The sequence below is a fragment of the Elgaria multicarinata genome, chromosome 6 (genome assembly GCF_023053635.1).
Source record: "Elgaria multicarinata webbii isolate HBS135686 ecotype San Diego chromosome 6, rElgMul1.1.pri, whole genome shotgun sequence".
NCBI classification, from domain to species: Eukaryota; Metazoa; Chordata; class Lepidosauria; order Squamata; family Anguidae; genus Elgaria; species Elgaria multicarinata.
In genome coordinates, this window is record NC_086176.1 from 29,162,701 (window position 1) to 29,182,408 (window position 19,708).

Below are 19,708 nucleotides of genomic sequence, written 5' to 3' on the forward strand. Positions count from 1 at the left end.
AGCCCCTTGGGCAAGCCATTTTTGGTGGGACTCCTCCCTCGGTGAGTCTACGTTGTCATTGCCATTGTCACCAGCTAATCTTGATCGTCCTCCTCTTTCTCACCATTGCTACCACTTGCTTGTTGTCTGGCAGAGAGCCAGTGAGCAAGTAGGTCTTGGCATCTACTGCTGCTCCTTCTCACCACCTCTGTTGTCTGGACCAGAGGGAGAGGCAGGTGAACAAGCAGATTGCAATGAAGAAAGGAAGAAGACAGTTGGCTCCTGCTGGGGTGTGGGTCCTTTGCAGGTGCTCAGCCTTACCTACCATTTGGCCCTGAAAAGGTACTTCCTTAATGTGGATCTTGGATGGTCAACCATATTTTCTAGATGGCCAGCCTTGGCTGTTTGTACTCTAAGATGCACCAGCTGCTGGGGTCGGGGAGACCTTATTCTGCTAGGAAATGGTTCTGTGGGCTCCAACCAGTCCTGCCTGACAGCTGTTAGTCGGGTTGGTGGAAAGGAACAGATCCTGATCCCTGGGAGAAGGGGAGGTTAAAGCCCCTTCCTTCTAGTGATCAAGAGCCAAGTTGCTGGGATGGGGGTGGGGTGAGATTAAAACGTCCCCCTTGATCCCAGAAATTTGGGACTATGATCATTGGGAGGAGGAAGAGGTTTTACTTTAAGTTAATTGTCAAAAAAAATTGTTTAAGTTATTTGTCCAATTAAGATCAGAAAGTCACTCTTGCAAAGTTCATCTGTTTCGGTCAGTTTTATGGATGCATCAAAAGGGGAAGGGGAATCTAGCATCCCTTCCTGTCTCATAGCTGATCATGTGTAACTGAAGCACGTATAAACCAAATCAAAATATGAACCAGGCTTTCAAAAGCTCTGCATGTGAAGAATCTATGCACTGACTTTGGTTTAAGATAAGACCTTTTATTAATAATTGTCCTCGGAGTTGCCCACCACTGTTTGAGGGGGCTGGTTCCAACATTTGGGGGGGGCAGATTCTTGGCTAATATGGGGCGGGGCAGGCATATAGGTGAGATCTCGACTTGCTTGGCTGCCTGATTAGTCTCTTTGCCACCATGTAAGACGCTCAGTGAAATTTTGAAAAGCGCAAACCCTCGTTGTTGTTTCTCTCCCAAGACCACGTTCTTCCCCCTTCCCCGCCCGGTTCCGATTTCCTGAGACCAGCCGCTATCCTGGCAGCTTTCGGTTTCGAATCAGTCAGTTTCGTTTCCTGCATTCTGCTCCTTTCTCCCTCGGCTGCTTTTCGGCTTCTCACACCCCGTGACGTTGAAGAAATCGAGGCACTCCGCCGCTCCCCCGGTAACTAGCGGGGGCGGGGGAAACTCATTGAGGGGCTCAGCCTGCCTATGGGGCAGTCGGGACGTTATAGTTCTCTGCCCCGCAGGCTAGCTTGCTGCAAGGGGATTGCTACAGAGGACCCAGGGCGACCGCTAAGCCGGCGGAGAAAGACCCTTGCAAACGGAGGGCTCGGCAGAAGGAAGGAGTCGAGATGACCGCGGAGGAGAAGGAGAGCCTGCGTCGCTTCGAGCGTTATATCGTGAAGACGCTGAATCCTGCTTATATACTGAGCTACATGAAGGACTGGCTCCCCGATGGTGAGTGGAACCGTGATCCTCCTTTCCTGATGAAGTCGCTACATAGCTGCCTCGCGGGAAATAGCGATTATACTTTGCAACGGGGTGGGTGTTATTTGACAGTACCCAACCAACCCGGTTTGCTAGCCCAGGATACTTTTATATCACTTTAAAAAAAGGGGGGGGGTCGATTTTTTTTAAAGCAACCACAACAGTGGCCCTGTTCAGACAACAGGCTAAACCATGCTGCTTAACCACAAAATGGTTAATGGAATGCCGTTAACCATTTTGTGGTTAAGCAGCATGGTTTAGCGTGTTGTCTGAACGGGGCCAATGTATTTCTGGAACGAGCCTGAATTCTCATTGGCTGCTGTAAGAATGGCAACATCACAGCATTCTATTACGCCACCTGGTTCGTGTAAATGCAGCTGGTTCTGTTTCCCCACCGCCTTTTGTGCAATGAAGGCTGCACTCTTACCAGCTGGTTAGCCCCATTGAGCTACTGGTGGCTAAAACGCAAGGAAGGAAAGGAAAGGAACCTCTCGTGGAAGCACTTGAGTCATTGCTGACTCCTAGAGGGACGCCTGCTTTCGCTGACATTTTCTTGGCAGACTTTATAGTGGGGTGGTTTGCCATTGCCTTCCCCAGTCGCAGTTACCTCCCCCCCCCCTCCAGCTGGGTACTCATTTTACTGACCTTGGAAGGCTGAGCCGGCTGCCTGAGAACCAGCTTCCGCTGGGATCGAACTCAGGCCCTGGGGAGAGTTTCGGCTGCAGTAACTGCCGCTTACCACTCTGCGCCACACGACGTGTAAAGCGTATACTACTAAAACCCACTCGGTTCAAGATGGGTACAATTCTGCGCATGTTTACTCAGGGAAAAGTTTCATTGGGCTCACTGTGGGACTGTGTCCCAGGTAGATGCAGGGAGCGAGGGCAGGTGGTTACCGGATCAAGCAATTTTTCTCCTTGACCTAGAAATGCTCGCGGGGGTGGCATTAATATTCGGTTTTCATAACAAATTCGACAAATGGGCGTCCTCAACCACTGTTCAGTCCGGAATGGCTATCCATCCTTCCTTCCTTCCCGCGAGCGTTGTGGAGCGGTGCGGTACTGCTGCTGCTCCCGGCCCGTTGCATGCTGCCTTTTAATGCTTACTCGCTTGTCTTCTTGTCTATTCTTGGACAGGCATTGATGGAGGGGCGAAGCCCCCTTGGTCCGGCTTGTGCTCTCCGTGCGGTTTTTAGGGCCCGCCAATGGGAGCAGAGCTCTGAGCTGGGAGAGGCTCGGCAGATGCCAGAGGATCCCCCGAGCCTGCAGAAGGGGGGATCTGGCTCCCTTGCAACTGCGGAGAAACGAGAGGGCTGCGCGAGTTTTCCAGCCGAGGGGAAGAGTAGCTGGAAAGGAAACGGGGAGGAGTTGATGTGTGTGCGCGCGCGCACCCATGAGTATACGTCCTCCCTCACTTGGGTGGTTCTGTACTAGTGTGTTTCAAAACCCAGAGCTTCACAGTGAAGCCAGTTTTCTCCCAGGCACGACTTTTTCTAAAAAGTTTTTTTTTTTAACGCCCATATATTTATTGCTCTTCTCTCGCCTTCTTCACGAGAGAGCACCCACAAGTCACTCGCCCTCTGAAGTGGTACAGCCCCACTCTCCAAATAGGTTCAGCACCTTGGATAGCTCCAATAGAATTCTGACTGAAGCCAAGTGCAGGTTCTCAGCCCCACTGAAATTGGAGCCACCAGCCTCCACTGCTAACGCCATTTCCCTTCTGCTGCTTGTGTCTATCGATTTCTTCCTCCCATGATATCAGATTAGCAGCTTGGTCCTATGTATAAAATGCCCACAGTTACTTTCTTTTTAAAACGCATAGGTTAATTTTAATTAATTGAGGATACTAGCCCATGCATGTTTAGACAGGAAAAAAGGTCCTACATTTCCCAATATCCCTCTAGCCAGGCATGCTGGGAATTGTAGGACTTTTTCTTATCTGGGTATGCATAAGATTACGCCTGTAAAGGGCGATGTGGTTGAAACCTGCAATAACATCATCAGACTTCCTTACCCAGACTTCCTTACCCAGCACATAGCTTTGCAGTCCATACGGTTGGAAGCCAAGCGTTTGAAGTGGGCTGAGAGACAATGTTATTTGCTTGCCCCTGCTGTAGGGTAGCTCTCCTCAGCGGAACGGAGTGGAGTCCGTGGACAGACAGATCCCTCCATTCAGGGGCTTCAGGGGTGCCAGCAGTCATAGTTTTACTCCCATTGTGGTGAGCACAGCATCATAGTCAGCTCTCTGACATCGGCATAGGTCTGCCTGAAGGACATGTTGTATCAAATTACGGACCATTCAGTAGGCTGAGAGACAGAATTATGTTCCTGCTCCCTCCCTCGTGGTGTAAGGCAACAAGTTGTGTTTTTTCTTCTTCTCCTGTTTGTGGAACAGGGGCAGACATTGCTTGCTTTTGCTTTTGGTAGCGTCCCCATAAAGCTATAATGTGTGCTCTGGCACCTTGCTTAATGAAATACATTGAATCGGTGACCAGGAAAGGAAGGCCTATGCACCCTCCTCCACTGACACCTTTTGTACTTTCATATTTGTGGTCCAAGTACAAATGTATAGTAAGAAGTGGCCTTCAGTGTCCGCTTTGGCCACTGACTTGTGGAACTTTGTGTTGTACATTGCTTGCACTTTAGCATTCCACCTGCGGTTGGGAGTCTACTGGCCAGAAAACTTAAAATGTAGTAGTCCCCCCACCCCTAGTTCCTTCTCAGTCTTTGATGAAGAGAGGCGTTAGTGTATCCAGACGGTCACGTGGGAGCCCTTGCACTCTAGAAGTTGGGTAGCCTTCAAAGCTCCCTTTTTATGATCCGCAGTGGCTTTCAGATTCTGGCATAGTTGGCTATAGAACAGAGGCTGTGGTCCAGCCTCAGAAAGCCAAGGGTTTTATCTATGAATGAAGAGGAAGCTCCAAATGTGAGTCAAAGTACCTTCTGGTGGCCCACTTTTTAACTCCGTCGGCCATGGCTCTGAATCAGTGGAGCTCCTGCACTGGCAGAGGCCAGCTGTGGGAATCTACACAACATCCTAACCTTCTCAAACAACAGGTGTTAGTCTTGCTCTTTTCATTTTTAACATTTGAGATATTCTTTTAATGTTTATTTACTGTAAGCCACCTTTAAAACAATGACTCAATCAGGGTTTCCCCTTGAGAAACATGACACTGTTTTGAGGTTCTCATTATTTGCGTTTGGAGATGATGGCTAATTTGAATTAGCCTGTGGGTCCTTGAAAGGCTTCTGAACTGAAGGCCCTAAGCAAATTCCATTTTTTTCTATTCAAGATAGGAAATTGACTGCAATAGCGACTTAATTTTCTTCTGACTTCATTGTAGAGACTGTGGAGAATATCCAAGCACTTAAGGAGAAACCTATTGCTGCCACAGAGCTGTTTCTTCAATCCATTCTAGAGCTGACGTCGGAGGGATGGTTCCGTGGATTTTTGGATGCGTTGAATGCAGCAGGTTGGAGTGTGCTCCACAATTTAATAGATTTCTTGTGAAGGATGTATCTGTTAAAGTCTTTAGCCCTTCTGTGTCTGACATTAAAAACAGATAAACAGCCACCACTTTGCTAAAACATTGTGGGGTTCTGTATGAGGGTAGCACCTAGTAGCTGAGATTAAGGGAAAATTAGATATGGTTAAAAAAGTGGAATTCATCAACAAAGTAGGAAACATTTTTAACAACATAAAATTCTATCAGAGGAGGCTTAGGTCAGATATGTTAGTCAAAAAGACTTCTCCCAAAATCCTTTGGAAGTAGGAAACTAGCTCAGATAGGTTGGAGAGAATCAGCTGATTTAAAAAAGGATGATATGAATCAGGGTGGTGAATCCTGATAGCCCTAACACCATCCTATCCCACTCCCACTGGTCTTACCAAATGTTCATCAAAATGTGATTTTAAAAAAATGGCTCACACTTTGACTCAAAGAAGCAATCATTTCCAAGGTGTATTTTATATAAATTGTATTAGTGAAATAAATAAATAATATGTCACATCTGTTCATTATTTATTTATGTACTATATTTAAATACCACTTCATATCTAAAACAGATTCCAGAGCAGTGAAAAGGTAATAAAACAGTAAAAAGAAAGAAGGTTTAAAACAGGAAATTAAAATTGTTCAATTTAAAACAGTACCAATAAATACAGTGGCTGGTCAGTTGAGGAATGCTTCCTGGAAAAGAGTTGCTTTCAGGAGGCACCAGAAGCAGAATAGTGCTGGTGCCTGCCTGGCCTCCAGGGGCAGGGAGTTCCAAAGAGAAGGGGCCACCACACTAAAGGCTCTTCTCTGGGTGGTCTCTTCAGTTGTGCCAAAGGTCCATGTGGAACCAATAGAATGCCCTCCAATGACCTCAGAGATGGGGTAGTTTGGTAAGGGAGAAGGCACTCTCTCAAGTTTCCTGGTCCCTAGTTTAGGGCTTTGTACACTAGTTTCAAAACCTTAAACCTGGCCCAGTAGTGGATAGGCAGCCTGTGAAGTTCCCTTAGCGAAGGAGTTACTTGCTAAAAAGAGGCAGCTCACAACACCAGCTGAGCTGCAGTTTTCTGCACTAGCTCCAGCTTCTGGAGCAGCCATAAGGGCAGCCCCACATGAAGTGCTTTGCAGTAATCCAGTCTTGAGGTTACTAATACCTGTACCACTGTGGTCATGCTATCCGTGTCCAGAAGAAGCTGTTGCTGGTGAGCCAGCTGAAGCTGGCAAAAGGCTTTTGGGCCTCAAGCAACAATGATGGATCTAGGAGTATGCCCCAAACTACGAACCCGATCTTTCAGAGAAAGTGAAATCCATCCAGAACAGGCAATGAGCCTAACTCCTGGGCTCGGGAACCACTCACTCGCAGGGCTTCCGTCTTTCCAGGATTTAGCTATCGGCCTCATCCAGACCATTACTGAGTTTAGGCACTGATCCCAGACTTGCACAGCCTCTGCTGATTCAGATGCCACAGAGAGATGGAACTATGCGTCATCAGCATACTGATGGCATTTTGCTCCAAACCCCTAATGAATGCTCCTAACGGCTTCATGTACATGTTAAACAATACGGGCGACAAGAAGGTGCCCAGTGGCACACCATAGCTTAATTGCAAAGGGGCTGAGGTATGGTCACCCAACACTACTCTTTGAAAATGACCCCGTAGGTAGGACTGGAATCACTGTAGCACAGCGCCTCCGATACCCATCCCACGGAGTCAATCCAGGAGGATACCATGGTCGATGGCATCAAAAGCCAGGTGCAATCCCTCAAGCATAGATGTGCACAGATCATTTCATTAGGGTATGCACTTTAAAGGCTATGACTGGAGCAGAGGGGAGGAAAGCACACTTTCTTGCCCACCCCCAGGCCCCAATTGGAGCAATGGGGTGCTGAAAAGCATGCTTTCCAGGGCCTCCAGAAAGTGTGTACTTCCCCCGGGATGCTAATGATGGCCACACTTTCCCACCCTCCTTAAGCAGTGGGGTGGGGTGGGGGAAAAGCGGAAGTAGCTCTGGGAAATTAGGGTGTGCCTGGGCACACCCGGCACACCCTGTGTGCAGTCTCTGCCCTCAAGGCCAGCCCCAAGGTAGATTGGCTTCTTGGGGATAGAGAACAGCAAAGCACCACTGCCCTTCTGCCTCTTGAGGGCATCTCTCAGGAAGCACATTCATTCTTTAGTCTCTTCTCAAGTCAGTGACCTCTTCCCATCCTAGTGCATGTACTGCTCTACCTATGAACTTGGGGTAACAATTAGGGTTGCTCCTATACCTTTAACAGCCATTTTTTCTTCAGGTATTGGCAGTTGATAAACATTTTATGTTGATATTGCAAAACGTTTTACTTGCTCATTTCTGCTCCAAAGCAGGCCAGGCTATTTTTTTGGTCAGTTGGCATCTCTGATGAAGCCTTTCTTGCTAGGTGATGCTAACTTCATTGTAAAACAAGGACACTATGAGGGGTTCAGAGAGTTTCAGCTTGCCTTTGAAGAACAGAGGGCGGAGATACATTTTTAAAAAAGACATAACTAGCAGTTACATCCCCCATTTTTACTCTAGTGTAGGGGTCCTGATTTGGATTAGGACCCTAAGTTGGCAGGAAGGGGGTTTGACCCTTTCCCCTGATATGGTCTTGATTCAGATCAAAACCCGCCCCCCCTCCACACACATTTTCTACAATGTAAATGGCAGATGCAGCCCCCTCCCCTGATCTGGAGTGTGTGTGCAGGGAGTGTGTGTGTGTTAAAGTCCCTATCCCAAATCTGCATCCTCCCCGCACTTACTCTAAAGCAAAAATGACATTTAAAGTAATGCCTACTTTGGCCCAGAGTGACCTCAGGGACATAGATGTTGGCTATCCCTAGTATAGGAAGGAAAGGAACCTCTCATGCAAGCACTGAGTCATTACTGACTCTTGGAGGGACCCCAGCTTTCGCTGACGTTTTCTTGGCAGGCCTTATAGCTGGGTGGTTTGCCATTGCCTTCCCCGGCCATTATTACCTTCCCCCCAGCTAACTGAGTACTCATTTTAACGACCTCGGGAGGATGGAAGGCTGAGTTGACCCAAGCCGGCTGCAGAGTTTCAGCTGCAGAAACTGCTGCTTAACCGCTGTGCGCCACACGAGGCTCTTTATCCCTAGTATAAGTAGACTGCATTATGTAAACACACAAGGATCAGTTCATCTTTTCTTTTCCACATTCAGTCTTGTGGAGTAAAAAAACCCTGATCCCTCATAGTTTGGCCATTGGCCAGTTGTAGGTGGCCAAACTGGAACAAAGTGTCCAACTTGGCTTGGTCCTGACTAAGAAAAAACATAAGTTTGCTTGGTCAATGCACATTTTTAAAGTAAGTTTTATTTGATCATATATATGCCATCTTGTTTCTCAAGGTTACACTGGCCTTCATCAAGCAATTGAAAACTGGGATTTCCAGATGATTGAAAATCTGGAGCCTCACAGAATATTTCTGAAACGAATTGAACCGTCTTTGCGGAACATTGATCCTGACCACATATTTTGCTACATGACGGACTGTTTAATAGACCAGGAGTGGCAAGAAATTCGTCAGGTATGACTGTTTCAGAACTCAAAGCGTTTGGTGGGCAGGATGTATGGTTTTACCAAACTATCTTTATATCCCAGTTGTATCTCTTGCTTCAATAATCATGTTAGCCGTGGGTGTTCTTATGTCTATATTAAAATATAGCCATAATGAATTTGGGATCTGGGCTTCCAGGACAGAGCCACTGGGTTTGAGTCACAGAACCTCTTGTTTCGGACATCAAGGTTGCAATCCCAGGGACACTTTCCCCACTTCAGTTGTTCTGAGGACACGCTGTTACTACAACTATTGAATAAGTAAGCAAAGGAATTACATTCATGAAGTTGTAAAGAAAAGAAGATACATCAGATGGATTTTAAATTATTATTTTGGCCTTGCAGCTTATATTCTCTTAGACTTTACAAGAGTAGGTTTTTGACTTTAACTTAGGTTATTGATGATAGGATTTTTAAAATCATCCCCTTGGTTTTAAACATGCTCTGGTAGCAATCAGCATCCTTAAATTCATGGCTACCTCAGCATAATCAGATAAATCTTTGAAATGAGTGTATGGAGTCCTCTGTTCTTGACAGTATCTCCTGCCACCCGAACTCCACCCGTCTCTCAGGGTGCGTCTCTCTGTTATAACCAGTTTTCTACATTATGCTACATATTTCACATCTTGTGAGGTTTGACCCTCAAGAGAACGCTTCATATCCCTACGGCAGCTCCTTGGGGCCAAAAAGTGTTAAGCCCCAGATATGCCACAGTAGGCTAAAATTCACAGGATTGCACATATAATGCTAAAGTGGCATTTGTAAACTTGAACGTTTTTTTTAAAAAATAAAAATGAGTACAGTAACTTGTTATGCAGAGTTTGTTTATCTGAAACACCATCTAAACTTGCAGTGCCTTCCCTCTTGTGGCTGCACAGAAGCAATGAAAAACTATGGGCTTGTTCAGACAACACGCTAAGCCATGGTTAGGCCGCTAATCCTTTCGCAGCAAATGGTTAGTGAATGTGTTTAAACCGTGGTTATGTAGCCACCATGGTTAGGAATGGTTCATATGACACACTAAGGCCTCATCTACACCAAGCAGGATATTGCAGTATGAAAGTGGTATATAAAAAGCAGGAGCCACACTACTGCTTTATAGCAGTATTGAAGTGCGCTGACAACTGTTCGGGCCCACTGACAGAGACCATATACCACTTTCATAGTTCTTTCTATATCCTGCTTGGTGTGGCTCCTGCCTTTTATATACCGCTTTCATACTACAGCAGTCTGCTTGGTGTAGATGAGACCTTAGTCATGGTTCATATGACACACTAAGCCATAATGTTTAGGTCAAAATGCTTAGCCTGTTGTCTGAACAAGGTCTGTAGTACATTCAAGCTACTAATATACATGTTTCTTCCAAGCCAAAGGATAAGTGGACCTTGAACAAAAGCAAAAAAATGCAGATTTTTATTTTTAGATTAATAAAGGGGAATTATAATATTTAAACCAGACTAAGCAATGAGTTCAGTCTGCAAAATAGATTTCCTGCACACAGTAACTATGTTCATTTCAGTTAATAAATTTAGTTACAGTTGTAGTTTTGAGCCAAAACTAGCCTCAAAGCATTAATGTTTCACTGTGATGAGTATATATTTCTCTCCCTTTCGTTCTAATAATTTGGAGTTGTGGTCTTACTTGCAGGCTAAAACAAACCGTGGCAAAGGAGGAGGTGCAGAGAAACTGTTAGAATGCCTGTCTAGGTCAGATAAGGAGAACTGGCCTAAAACCTTCCAGCTGGCCCTGGAGCAGGCTGAATACTACAATGAAAGCAAACTGTGGGACTTGAAAGGAGGTACTGCCACGCCTTGGTTTCTCTTTCTGCACCATTATCTTGGGAGTTTAAAGAAGACATACAGGAGCCTTCCCTGATGGTGCCCTCCAGATGTCTTAGGCTACAACTCCCATCATCCTCAGAATCCTCAGGATGATGGGAATTGTAGTTGAACACATTTGGAGGGCACATTTAGCGAAGGCTGGCATACAAAGTATGGAACGTAGAGGGAAATGTGAAGGGACAGGGACGACCCCTCCATTTCTCTGGGATAACTGCTTCTGCAGTTATCCCGATTTTTCCCGCGGTCCTGGGACCATCCCGAGGACCGTGGGCGGTGTGGGCAACCATCCTGGCTTTGTCCCTCCTCCCCACAAGTAGTGGGGGTCAGCAAAGAGGGAGGGGGGAGTCCAGGGACACTGGGGGCGGGGCTTTTTTTTAAAAAAAATAAAAAACCTTTCTTTTTCGGTGGAGCACAATTGTGCTCCCGGCTCCTGTTTTTTTAAAAATGGCGCCAGCGACATCCCTGTTTGTTTCCGAGATGTTGTGCTGCCGTTGGTATGCTATGAGACAGTCCCGTTAGTGGGAAGCCCAAATTCCACACCAGATTACTAGTTTTGTACTACTCATGTTTTATCCTAAACTGATGATGCGACGACAGGAATTTTATTTGAGAGTTGCTTACGTAGTCGACTTACTGGGAGAAATGATTTAGTTTGCTCTGCTACGCCCCCCAAATAATGCAAATTATAATGCAAATATTAAATATGCTTCTTTATATTGTATTCAGGTAATGATAATGACACAGATGTTGAAATGTCAAATGAAGATGAGGACAACAGTGTCGTTGACATACAGTTACAATACTCTGAAGAGGCAGAGTTTGACGATCTCAGTGAAACTCCGCGTTCACCTTCAAGTAAGACCATCTAAAAGTGGTGTTAGTATTAGCATTCTGTATTCTAATAAACTTTGCAAAATCATGTTTTGTACAGTATGTACACAACCAGATGACCAAATCACAGGTTGGGGGCATCAAGGATTTAGTATTTAGTATTTCTGATTAATTAATGCTATTCCACTGTGTGGCATTTTGTGCTAATAAGATACTCTCAGTTCTGTGCCAATCTGAGGTGTTTAGTTTTCCAACCAAGTATTTGAAATCATCTTTTATTTCTGGGACAGAACTCAGGAAGGGGAGGTGAATTGCGAATTTAACAGTGAACATAAGGCTCTCTAAATTAGTCTTTGTTTCCATAGCCCTTCTGCTCGTTGCTCTTCAGATGCACACCCTGTCATCCTGTTTTTAGCGCAAAAGGCCCCAGACTTTTCCTTTAATACCCATGAGAAATAACAGGTTACAATTACAAGAGAAAACCCTTGAAATAGAACTTGAATCTGTTCTATTACTCCATTGGATGGATTTTAATTTATTTAGCAATTTATGCCCTGCTTTTTCATGCATCCATTTGAATTTCCATACTCACAGTCACTGGATTGGGACTTAGGCCTTAGCTAGACCTAAGGTTTATCCCAGGATCATCCCGGGGTCATCCCTGTTCATGTAAATGACACACAGGATATCCCGGGAGCAGGCAGGGATGGCCCTGGAATGACCCAGGGATAAACCTTAGGTCTAGCTAAGGCCTAATATGTTTGTTTACTTTGCGCATCATTGGCGGGCCCCATAGCTCAATGGTAAACCACCACATGTTTTGGAAGAAAATGCCCCAGGTTCAATACATGGTATCTCTAAGTGGGATTGGGAAAGAACCTTGCCTGAACCCCAGGTGAGCTGCTACCAATCAGGGTTGACAAGACTGAACTAGATGAACCAATTGTCTGACCCAAGTAAGGCAACATCCTATGTTCCTGGGTCACTGTTTATGGTAGTTGGTAATCCATTTAAAATGTAACATTTAGGCAGTGGCCGCTCAAAATGACTTTTGATGTTTGTATTTCTAGGTGCCTCTCAGCAAGCCATTTATGTTCCAAAAGAGGCTAGAAGCTACCAGACTGAACTTGCCCAGCCTGCACTCAATGGCAAACATACCATAATTTGCGCCCCTACTGGTAAGACCATATTGTTTGTGAATTATAATGAAAGTTGGAAGTGGGCTTTTAAAAATGTTGTATGTGGTTTTACACTTTATATAGAAACATTATCCATCTTATTGATTGTATGGAAGATGCAGAAATACACAAAAGCACTTTGTTTCACTCTGGGAGAAGTATGTTTGCTTTACAAACGTGTTCAACCAGTCCTTTCCTCTGCATTTATTTTCACAGGATCTGGGAAGACTTTTGTGTCTGTTATGATATGTGACCATCACCTCCGTAACAGGCCTGCCGGACAGAGAGGGAAAGTGGTCTTCCTCGCTACCAAAGTCCCAGTATATGAGCAGCAGAAGAAAGTTTTCCAGGAGTATTTCAAAAGAAGCGAGTATGATCTGAGTCCTCCCACGTAGCTGTCAATTTGCTTGCTTGGTCTCAAATAACAGCAAGAATGTGCTTTTTAGTATTTACTTAAAGCAGATCCTATACAGAAAGATGCACTGTATTTTATTAAGGTACCTTCCAATTGAAGCAGTTACTTTGAAGTAAGCCCCTTGAAAACCCTGTTGGATTTAAAGAGGCGTAGGACTGGGTTATAAGAATCTAAATGATGATGCCTTAAAAATTACCTTGTAAAAAATTAGCAGTTTGTTCTCCAGATAAAATCCAAAACTGCTTTTGAGCAGCAGAGCCCATTTTTGCACTTATCAGTTAAAATCATTTCAGTGCAGTCCTTTATTCATTACTATGGGCTGATTGACACATGCATTCACATGACGGAGGGCAACTAGGATGGCAATAGGCCGCTATTCTAGGGCTGGAAAGGCTGACCTTATCCTGATCTCATTTCTGGAGGAGGAGGGCCCTTTTTCTCTCAAGCCCCACCTGCCTTTGTTGTGGTCTGGCAGACTCCAGAAGACTCACATTTGTGAGGTCCACCACCCCCTGCCCCAACCTGACATGGTAATGATGTGCAGGGAAACTGGAGCAGAGGGAGATTCCCTCCTCAGTCAGTTCTCCCTGGCAAACAGGGCGGCCACATGGAAAGGAAGAGGGAACACTCTCACGTCTAGGGATGCTGTAGAAATTTGGGACGGACTAAAATGAGTTCAGATTTCTAAGAATCTGACCTGTGGAATCTGCTGCAGACCAGCCTCCCCAGGCCACGCAGAGTTTGCAGACTTCTGGATTTTTTAAAACTTTCCCTTAATTTATGTGAATTTATTCTGTTATCCCAATTTTCCTCGCTGTCCCAGGACCATCCCAAGGACCGTGGGAGGTGTGGTGCCTGCTTCCGGCTTCTCCCTTCCTCGTTGCAAGTAGCGAGGCTCTTAAAACGAGTGTGGAGCTGTGCAAGGGCAGTCTGTGCCCATCGGGAGTGGGGGGGGGGAACATTTCAAAGGTGTTTTTTTAAAAAACAAACAAAAAAACTTACATGCACTGGAATGCAGTGGTGCTCCGTCTCCATTCCAGCAGGGAAAAATGGCGGCTGTGACGTCCCTCTTCCCTTCCGAGATGTCGCACGGCTGTCAAGATGCTGGGGGGAAGATCACGGAAGCAGGGAAGTCCGTGATCCTCGCCCCTCCCTCCATCAACACCCTTAGGTATAGACCTGCCCTATCTGTGACTCAATTCAGATATTCACTCTTCCGGTGAACATTTTCTTGTAATGTAGAAGCAGGTGCACTCACTACCATGTAAAAAACCCACACACCTTCATATGAAACTTAATTGTACAGTGTCTTCCCTTCAAAATACTTATTACCTTTCAATATGTCTTTCAACCCATTATTCCTTCCTCGCTAATTATTTTTTGCACTCCTGGAGACACAAATGCTAGGAGAGATAGAGAAGGATTTAGATAGAACTAGATATCGATACTTTTCATGTTTCATGATTAATTTCACAGAATTTTGATTTTTTTTCTTCCCAGAGTTTTTGACTAATTGAATGTTCAAAGTGAGCTGTTCCTGTTATGAACAATGTCTCTCTTTTTCTTTCCAGCTATACTGTTGCAGGGATATGTGGGGAAATAGCTGCGAACTGCCCTGCAGCTATGATTATTGAGGGCAGTGATATCACGGTCATGACGCCGCAGATTCTTTTGAATTGTCTCAAGGATGGAACACTCTCTTCCCTTTCATTATTAACGCTGATGATTTTTGACGAGTGCCACAACACTATTGGGAATCACCCCTACAGTGTATTGATGTCCAGGTACTTGGACACTAAATTTGAACAACCTGGCACCCCGCTACCTCAGGTAGGCCCTGGCTCTGTCATGGACAGGGTTGGGAATAGGGGAAGCCCACTGGGCGCTTTTTCATGTCTTTTAAAAAACATCAGAAAAGTGTGCGTGAGCAGTGTCATTTCCCTTTGACATGTGAAAGCAGCTGGGCCCCCTTTTTGCACTTCCCAAGGAGAAAGTGTGTGTATATATGAGCTCCAGATGCTGACTGTACCCAGAAATCTAGATAAGGGGATTTTAAACCAGGAGTGGGGAACTTATGAACCTTCAGATGTTGGACTTCAACTCCCTTCAGCTGGAAGGCCACAGGTTCCTCAACCCTGCACTAAGTTTACACAGGGAGCAGTTTTAAGGCAGCGCAAAATAGCAACAGGCTAAATGGAAATCATATATGCTTTAACAATATGTCACTTACTAAATAACTTTAATGAAAAGCAATGATAATATTCAAAATATTGCCAAATGCCAGAGTTTTGTAACCAGGTAGATTATTGCTTGCATGTCTTACCTTTAAATCTCTCTCTCTCTCTCTCTCTCTCTCTCTCTCTCTCTCTCTCTCTCTCTCTCTCTCTGTGTGTGTGTGTGTGTGTGTGTGTGTGTGTGTGTGTGATGGTGGTGGTGGTGGTGGTGGTGGCTGGTAAGTCTGTACCAAGACAAGCCATACTTGGCCTACAGAAAAAGCATTATTTTAGTGTAAATGGGGCAGATAAAGCGCTTTTGTAGACTGATTCCTGCTTTGCATATATGTACCATGTCATAGGCCATAGCTAGACCTAAGGTTTATCCCTGGATCGTCCAGGGGTCAAACCTGTTCATCTAGGTGACACACAGGGGATCCAGTGCTCAGGCAGGGGTGAACCCTGGATGATCCCAGGATAAACCATCGGTCTAGCTGTGGCCATAGTAATTGGGAATGGCATGGAGCTATACCAGTGAAATCTTGCTGGGATTCCCTCTGGCTTCTGAGATTTTGGGCAGCTTTTGCCACACATTTTAAAATACACAAACACACACACAATTTTTTTGGGTAAGAAATAAAAGAATGAATATCAACTTAATGATGACAATAAGGGCTAGAAACACTCTTTTTAAAAAGTGATAGCTAAGATTCTTAAGAACCTGAGTTTTCTGTACCTCAAACCCATTCCTGTGGCTTTTTTGTTTTCTTTGGGATCATGGTTTACACAGCTCTAATGATTTCTTTGTAAGTAAAAGATCTAAAGTGAAAATTTTAGGAGGTGCCTGGTCTTTCTTTATGGGTGGGGTGGCAAACTCTCATGTGCTCCCTTGTGTGGCAGTGGCCCTTTCTGTCCTCGTCACTCTTACTTATTTTGTGCCTGAGCATTTAGGGGGTGTCTGTAAGATAATGCTTTGCTTGCTGATTTCCTCAAAACACCGCAGCATCTCTGCTTTGAGGCGGAATCGATAGAATTATATTGCAGGACAGAGGGAGGGCAATCTGGCCGGGGAAAACGGCAGCGCTGTTGTCAGACGGCAGGGATTGGGAGCAAACTGAGGGGCTGCAAAAACTCTCAAGACATTTTTTGCTTGCAACTCTGTGCAGCTTTGAAAGTTTATTTGATGGGACAGGACCTTCGTTTAATATGATCTGCCATTACTCCCCTTCTCCTTTCACATCGCCATGGTAGCCATTTGGCTTGTCAAACCCTTCCCCTGCCCTGCATTCCCGTAGTTATCCCACACTGGGATCCGCCCAGAGCTACACCCACTTTATTAGCCCAGACGGAAGCCACCACTGACAGATGAAGAAGCAATTTGGTGACATAGGAGCAATTGAAAAAGTTGCGGTAAAACGACACTTCGAAAAGCATAGTTTGGTGGGGAAAACCCCAATGTGGCTATGAATTGGTGTCTACATTATTTAAACAGTGGGGTGCAACTGCATAGCCATGACAGGGTATATAGGGTGTATAGACAAGCCCTTAGCTTTTGTCTCCTCAATCAAGTATTTCTCTTAATTCATGGGCAGCACTGAGCTTTAGTTTAAGCTGTAAGCGAATAAATGCATTCCGTGTGTGCTCAGATTGTAGGATTGACAGCTTCTCTTGGAGTGGGCAGTGCCAAGAACCTGGGGGAGACCATAGAATACATTTGTAAGATTTGTGCATCGCTCAATGCTGAAGCCATATCAACAGTCCGAGAGAACACAAAGGAACTGGAGGAAATTGTCTACAAGCCTCAAAAATGTAAGTGTGCATTCCAGTTGCGATCTTTCGGAAGGACGGAGCTTGCCGTGATTTTGGCTCATCACAATTAGAATGTACAGTGCCCCCCATGCCTGACCCACATCTATCTGCACCATAAATAGAAGTGGCCCACTGTGGGGTGAGTGATGTTTTTGGCATGGGGATCACCTCCTTCTGTACACTTGTGTTTCAAGTTGGGTTGTTCTCCAGGCATGCCAATTTAATGGTTCTACTGGGACTCTATGTTGGGGATGAACTGCCCTAGGTGCCTTTTTTTAATGTTAACCTGCAGTCTTATTTGTAGCAGCCCACATGCACCATTTGCACAGTATCATTATAGATGGCATCTCTGTCTTCGTAACTTCAACTAACTCTGCTACATGGTTCTGTGGGGCCTGTTCCACTTCCCACCATATGTGGACCAACTTGATAAGAACTTAAAAGCTCTGATGATTAGACCAAAGGTCCAACTAGTCTGGTTTCCTGGTTTCACCTATGACTTGCCAGATGCTTCCAGGAAGCCCACAAGGATCCTAGCAATTGAGGCAGCAGTACAGACTTGCCCCATGGTTTTGATAAGTTGACTTACCTGTGATAATAGGTTCATAAACCAAGCTACTGTGCCATTGTTACAATTGTCATTTGAAAAGACACCATCCTTCAAGCAGAGTACCTATTCAGCATGGGGAAATTTCAGTTGATTGTAGCTGCAATGTCAATATAAGAGCAGCTCCTCCCACTTCATAAAGGCTGCATCTTATTTTGGCTTGAGGACCTCTAATAGCGATTGATTATCAGGTTCCAGGTAATAAAGTATTGCTAATGATTGTTCTCCCTCCCCCTTACTTCAGCAATTAGCCTTGTTAGGAAACGTCCCCAAAATCGCTTTGTGGAGATTATTTGGCACATGATGTTTGAAACTGAAGGATTGGCAAGAAAACTGTATGCTATAGGTAAGACTATGGAGAAGGCTTGGTGATGCCATTCTTTTGTTACATCTCTATAATGTCTTTGTTGAGGTAGCCATTGTTCTTCCAATGTCCTGAGTAGGAATGACCTCTCTATCCTTTCAGTCTTAGTACCACCGTCTCCATCAACACCAGCATTTTAACTACCATTTTCTTTGTCTTTTCCACTCACTTTTTCTGTTTAGCTTCTATTTACAAATTGTATTTCATAGATCTCATGGTTATATGTAGCTCTAGTTTTAGTGACTGTAGACCTGTTTTTCTTCTCCTATTAGATACTTTGTCTCACATCAAGAATAGGATTTTTGGAACCCAAAAATATGAGCAGTGGATAGTTGAAGTACAGAAGAAATGCTGTGTGTTAGAGCTGTCAAATAAAGACGAAGAAAGCCGGGTTTGCAGGGCTCTTTTTATTTACACAGAGCACCTCCGGGTGAGTAGCTTCCTTCTCCTCAGGAATTAGCACTTTTTCCTCCACTGTGCTTCGTGGAGTGAACAGAGAAGGACGTGTTTTGCTTGCCCCATTACTTTGACTTAACATTACTATGGTCACCAATGGAATTCCATACTTCCAGCGTCTCGAACAAGACCACATCTTCATCTGTGTGGGATGGAAGGGCTAAGGATCAGTATACAGACTACAAACCAGGCCTTAGAAAGAATTTTGCTGCTCTCTGTGGCAGATGTTTCTGTGAACCAGCTTTAGCGTGTGATCAGGCAGCTTTCTCCATGCCATCTCCAACTATAAATGGGAGATCTCCTGAGAAAATTTGCCTAAATTTTGTGGTGAGCTGATGTGCACAAACTGCTTTCTGTAAGAGTGGTTTAAAGAGGGACTTGCTTGGCAGCCATTTTGTGTGTAGCTGCTTTTCATTTCATACTTGGGGGACACCAATAAAATGTTGATTATTTCAGAGGCCCGTAATTATACATTTGAAGGTTTCTTCCCTCTTTCCTTAGGAGCACCTGTTGCTGTCTGTTTTCAGAATGAAATGTATGTGTTGCTGAACCCATCAGTTGGGTGTGTACTATAAAAAGCATTTGGAATTTTCTTTATACCCAGAAATATAACGACGCCCTCATTATTAATGAAGATGCACGTACCAAGGATGCAGTGGCTTATCTGAAGGAATTCTTTGAGAACATGCAAAGTTGGGTACTTGATGAAATTGAAAAGCAGTTGGCGTCAAATTTTGAAGGTATTTCATAGAAAGAGATCCCTATTCAAAATGTTATGCCAAAAAAGTATATAAGAGTAATAATAATAATTCCTACAATAAGCAGCACAATAGCATTTGTATTCTCACAATACTTAAATAGTTTGATTGTGACAAATGGCAAAATTTAAGCGTAAAACGCCAAAAGTAAACAAAGGTTGCATAACCTGTGAACCTCCAGATGTTGCTGGACTCCCAACTCCAACTCCAGTGATCGATATGACGGGAGTTGTAGTCCAGCAACATCTGCAGGGCCACAGATTCTCATTCCTGGAGTAAACAGTATAGATTTCATTTTGGGGGGCAGCTGACATTTTTAATTTTTAAAAAATATATTTATATATTGTCTTTCCCTGGCTCAAAGTGATTTACAAAAAGTGCAGTGCAACTCCATAAAACTATAGTTAAACAAGAAACATGGCAACAAAACAGATGCAAACAGCTCAGGTGTCATATAAATGCTTTGAATATAAACATTACTTTCAAAGTCTAGTATAAAATCTGTGTTTATTTAAA

General features: G+C 44.6%; 1 protein-coding gene across 2 annotated transcripts in view; it reads left to right on the plus strand.

Moving 5' to 3' along the window:
- The window catches only part of RIGI (RNA sensor RIG-I), a 67,901-nt gene that overhangs the window by 37,674 nt on the left and 10,519 nt on the right, over window positions 1-19,708 (plus strand). Inside the window, exons 1-13 of one of the 2 annotated variants that reach the window (XM_063129197.1) lie at window positions 1,261-1,311; window positions 1,397-1,607; window positions 4,981-5,109; window positions 8,513-8,691; window positions 10,368-10,518; window positions 11,288-11,416; window positions 12,463-12,570; window positions 12,787-12,940; window positions 14,557-14,815; window positions 16,845-17,007; window positions 17,859-17,960; window positions 18,251-18,408; window positions 19,039-19,174. In XM_063129197.1, coding sequence (XP_062985267.1) covers window positions 1,502-1,607; window positions 4,981-5,109; window positions 8,513-8,691; window positions 10,368-10,518; window positions 11,288-11,416; window positions 12,463-12,570; window positions 12,787-12,940; window positions 14,557-14,815; window positions 16,845-17,007; window positions 17,859-17,960; window positions 18,251-18,408; window positions 19,039-19,174 — 1,774 coding nt within the window. In that variant the 5' untranslated portion in view covers window positions 1,261-1,311; window positions 1,397-1,501. Of the gene's footprint in view, window positions 1-1,260; window positions 1,312-1,396; window positions 1,608-4,980; window positions 5,110-8,512; window positions 8,692-10,367; window positions 10,519-11,287; window positions 11,417-12,462; window positions 12,571-12,786; window positions 12,941-14,556; window positions 14,816-16,844; window positions 17,008-17,858; window positions 17,961-18,250; window positions 18,409-19,038; window positions 19,175-19,708 lie in introns of those variants that run through there. The other variant, XM_063129198.1, reaches the window with a different exon arrangement.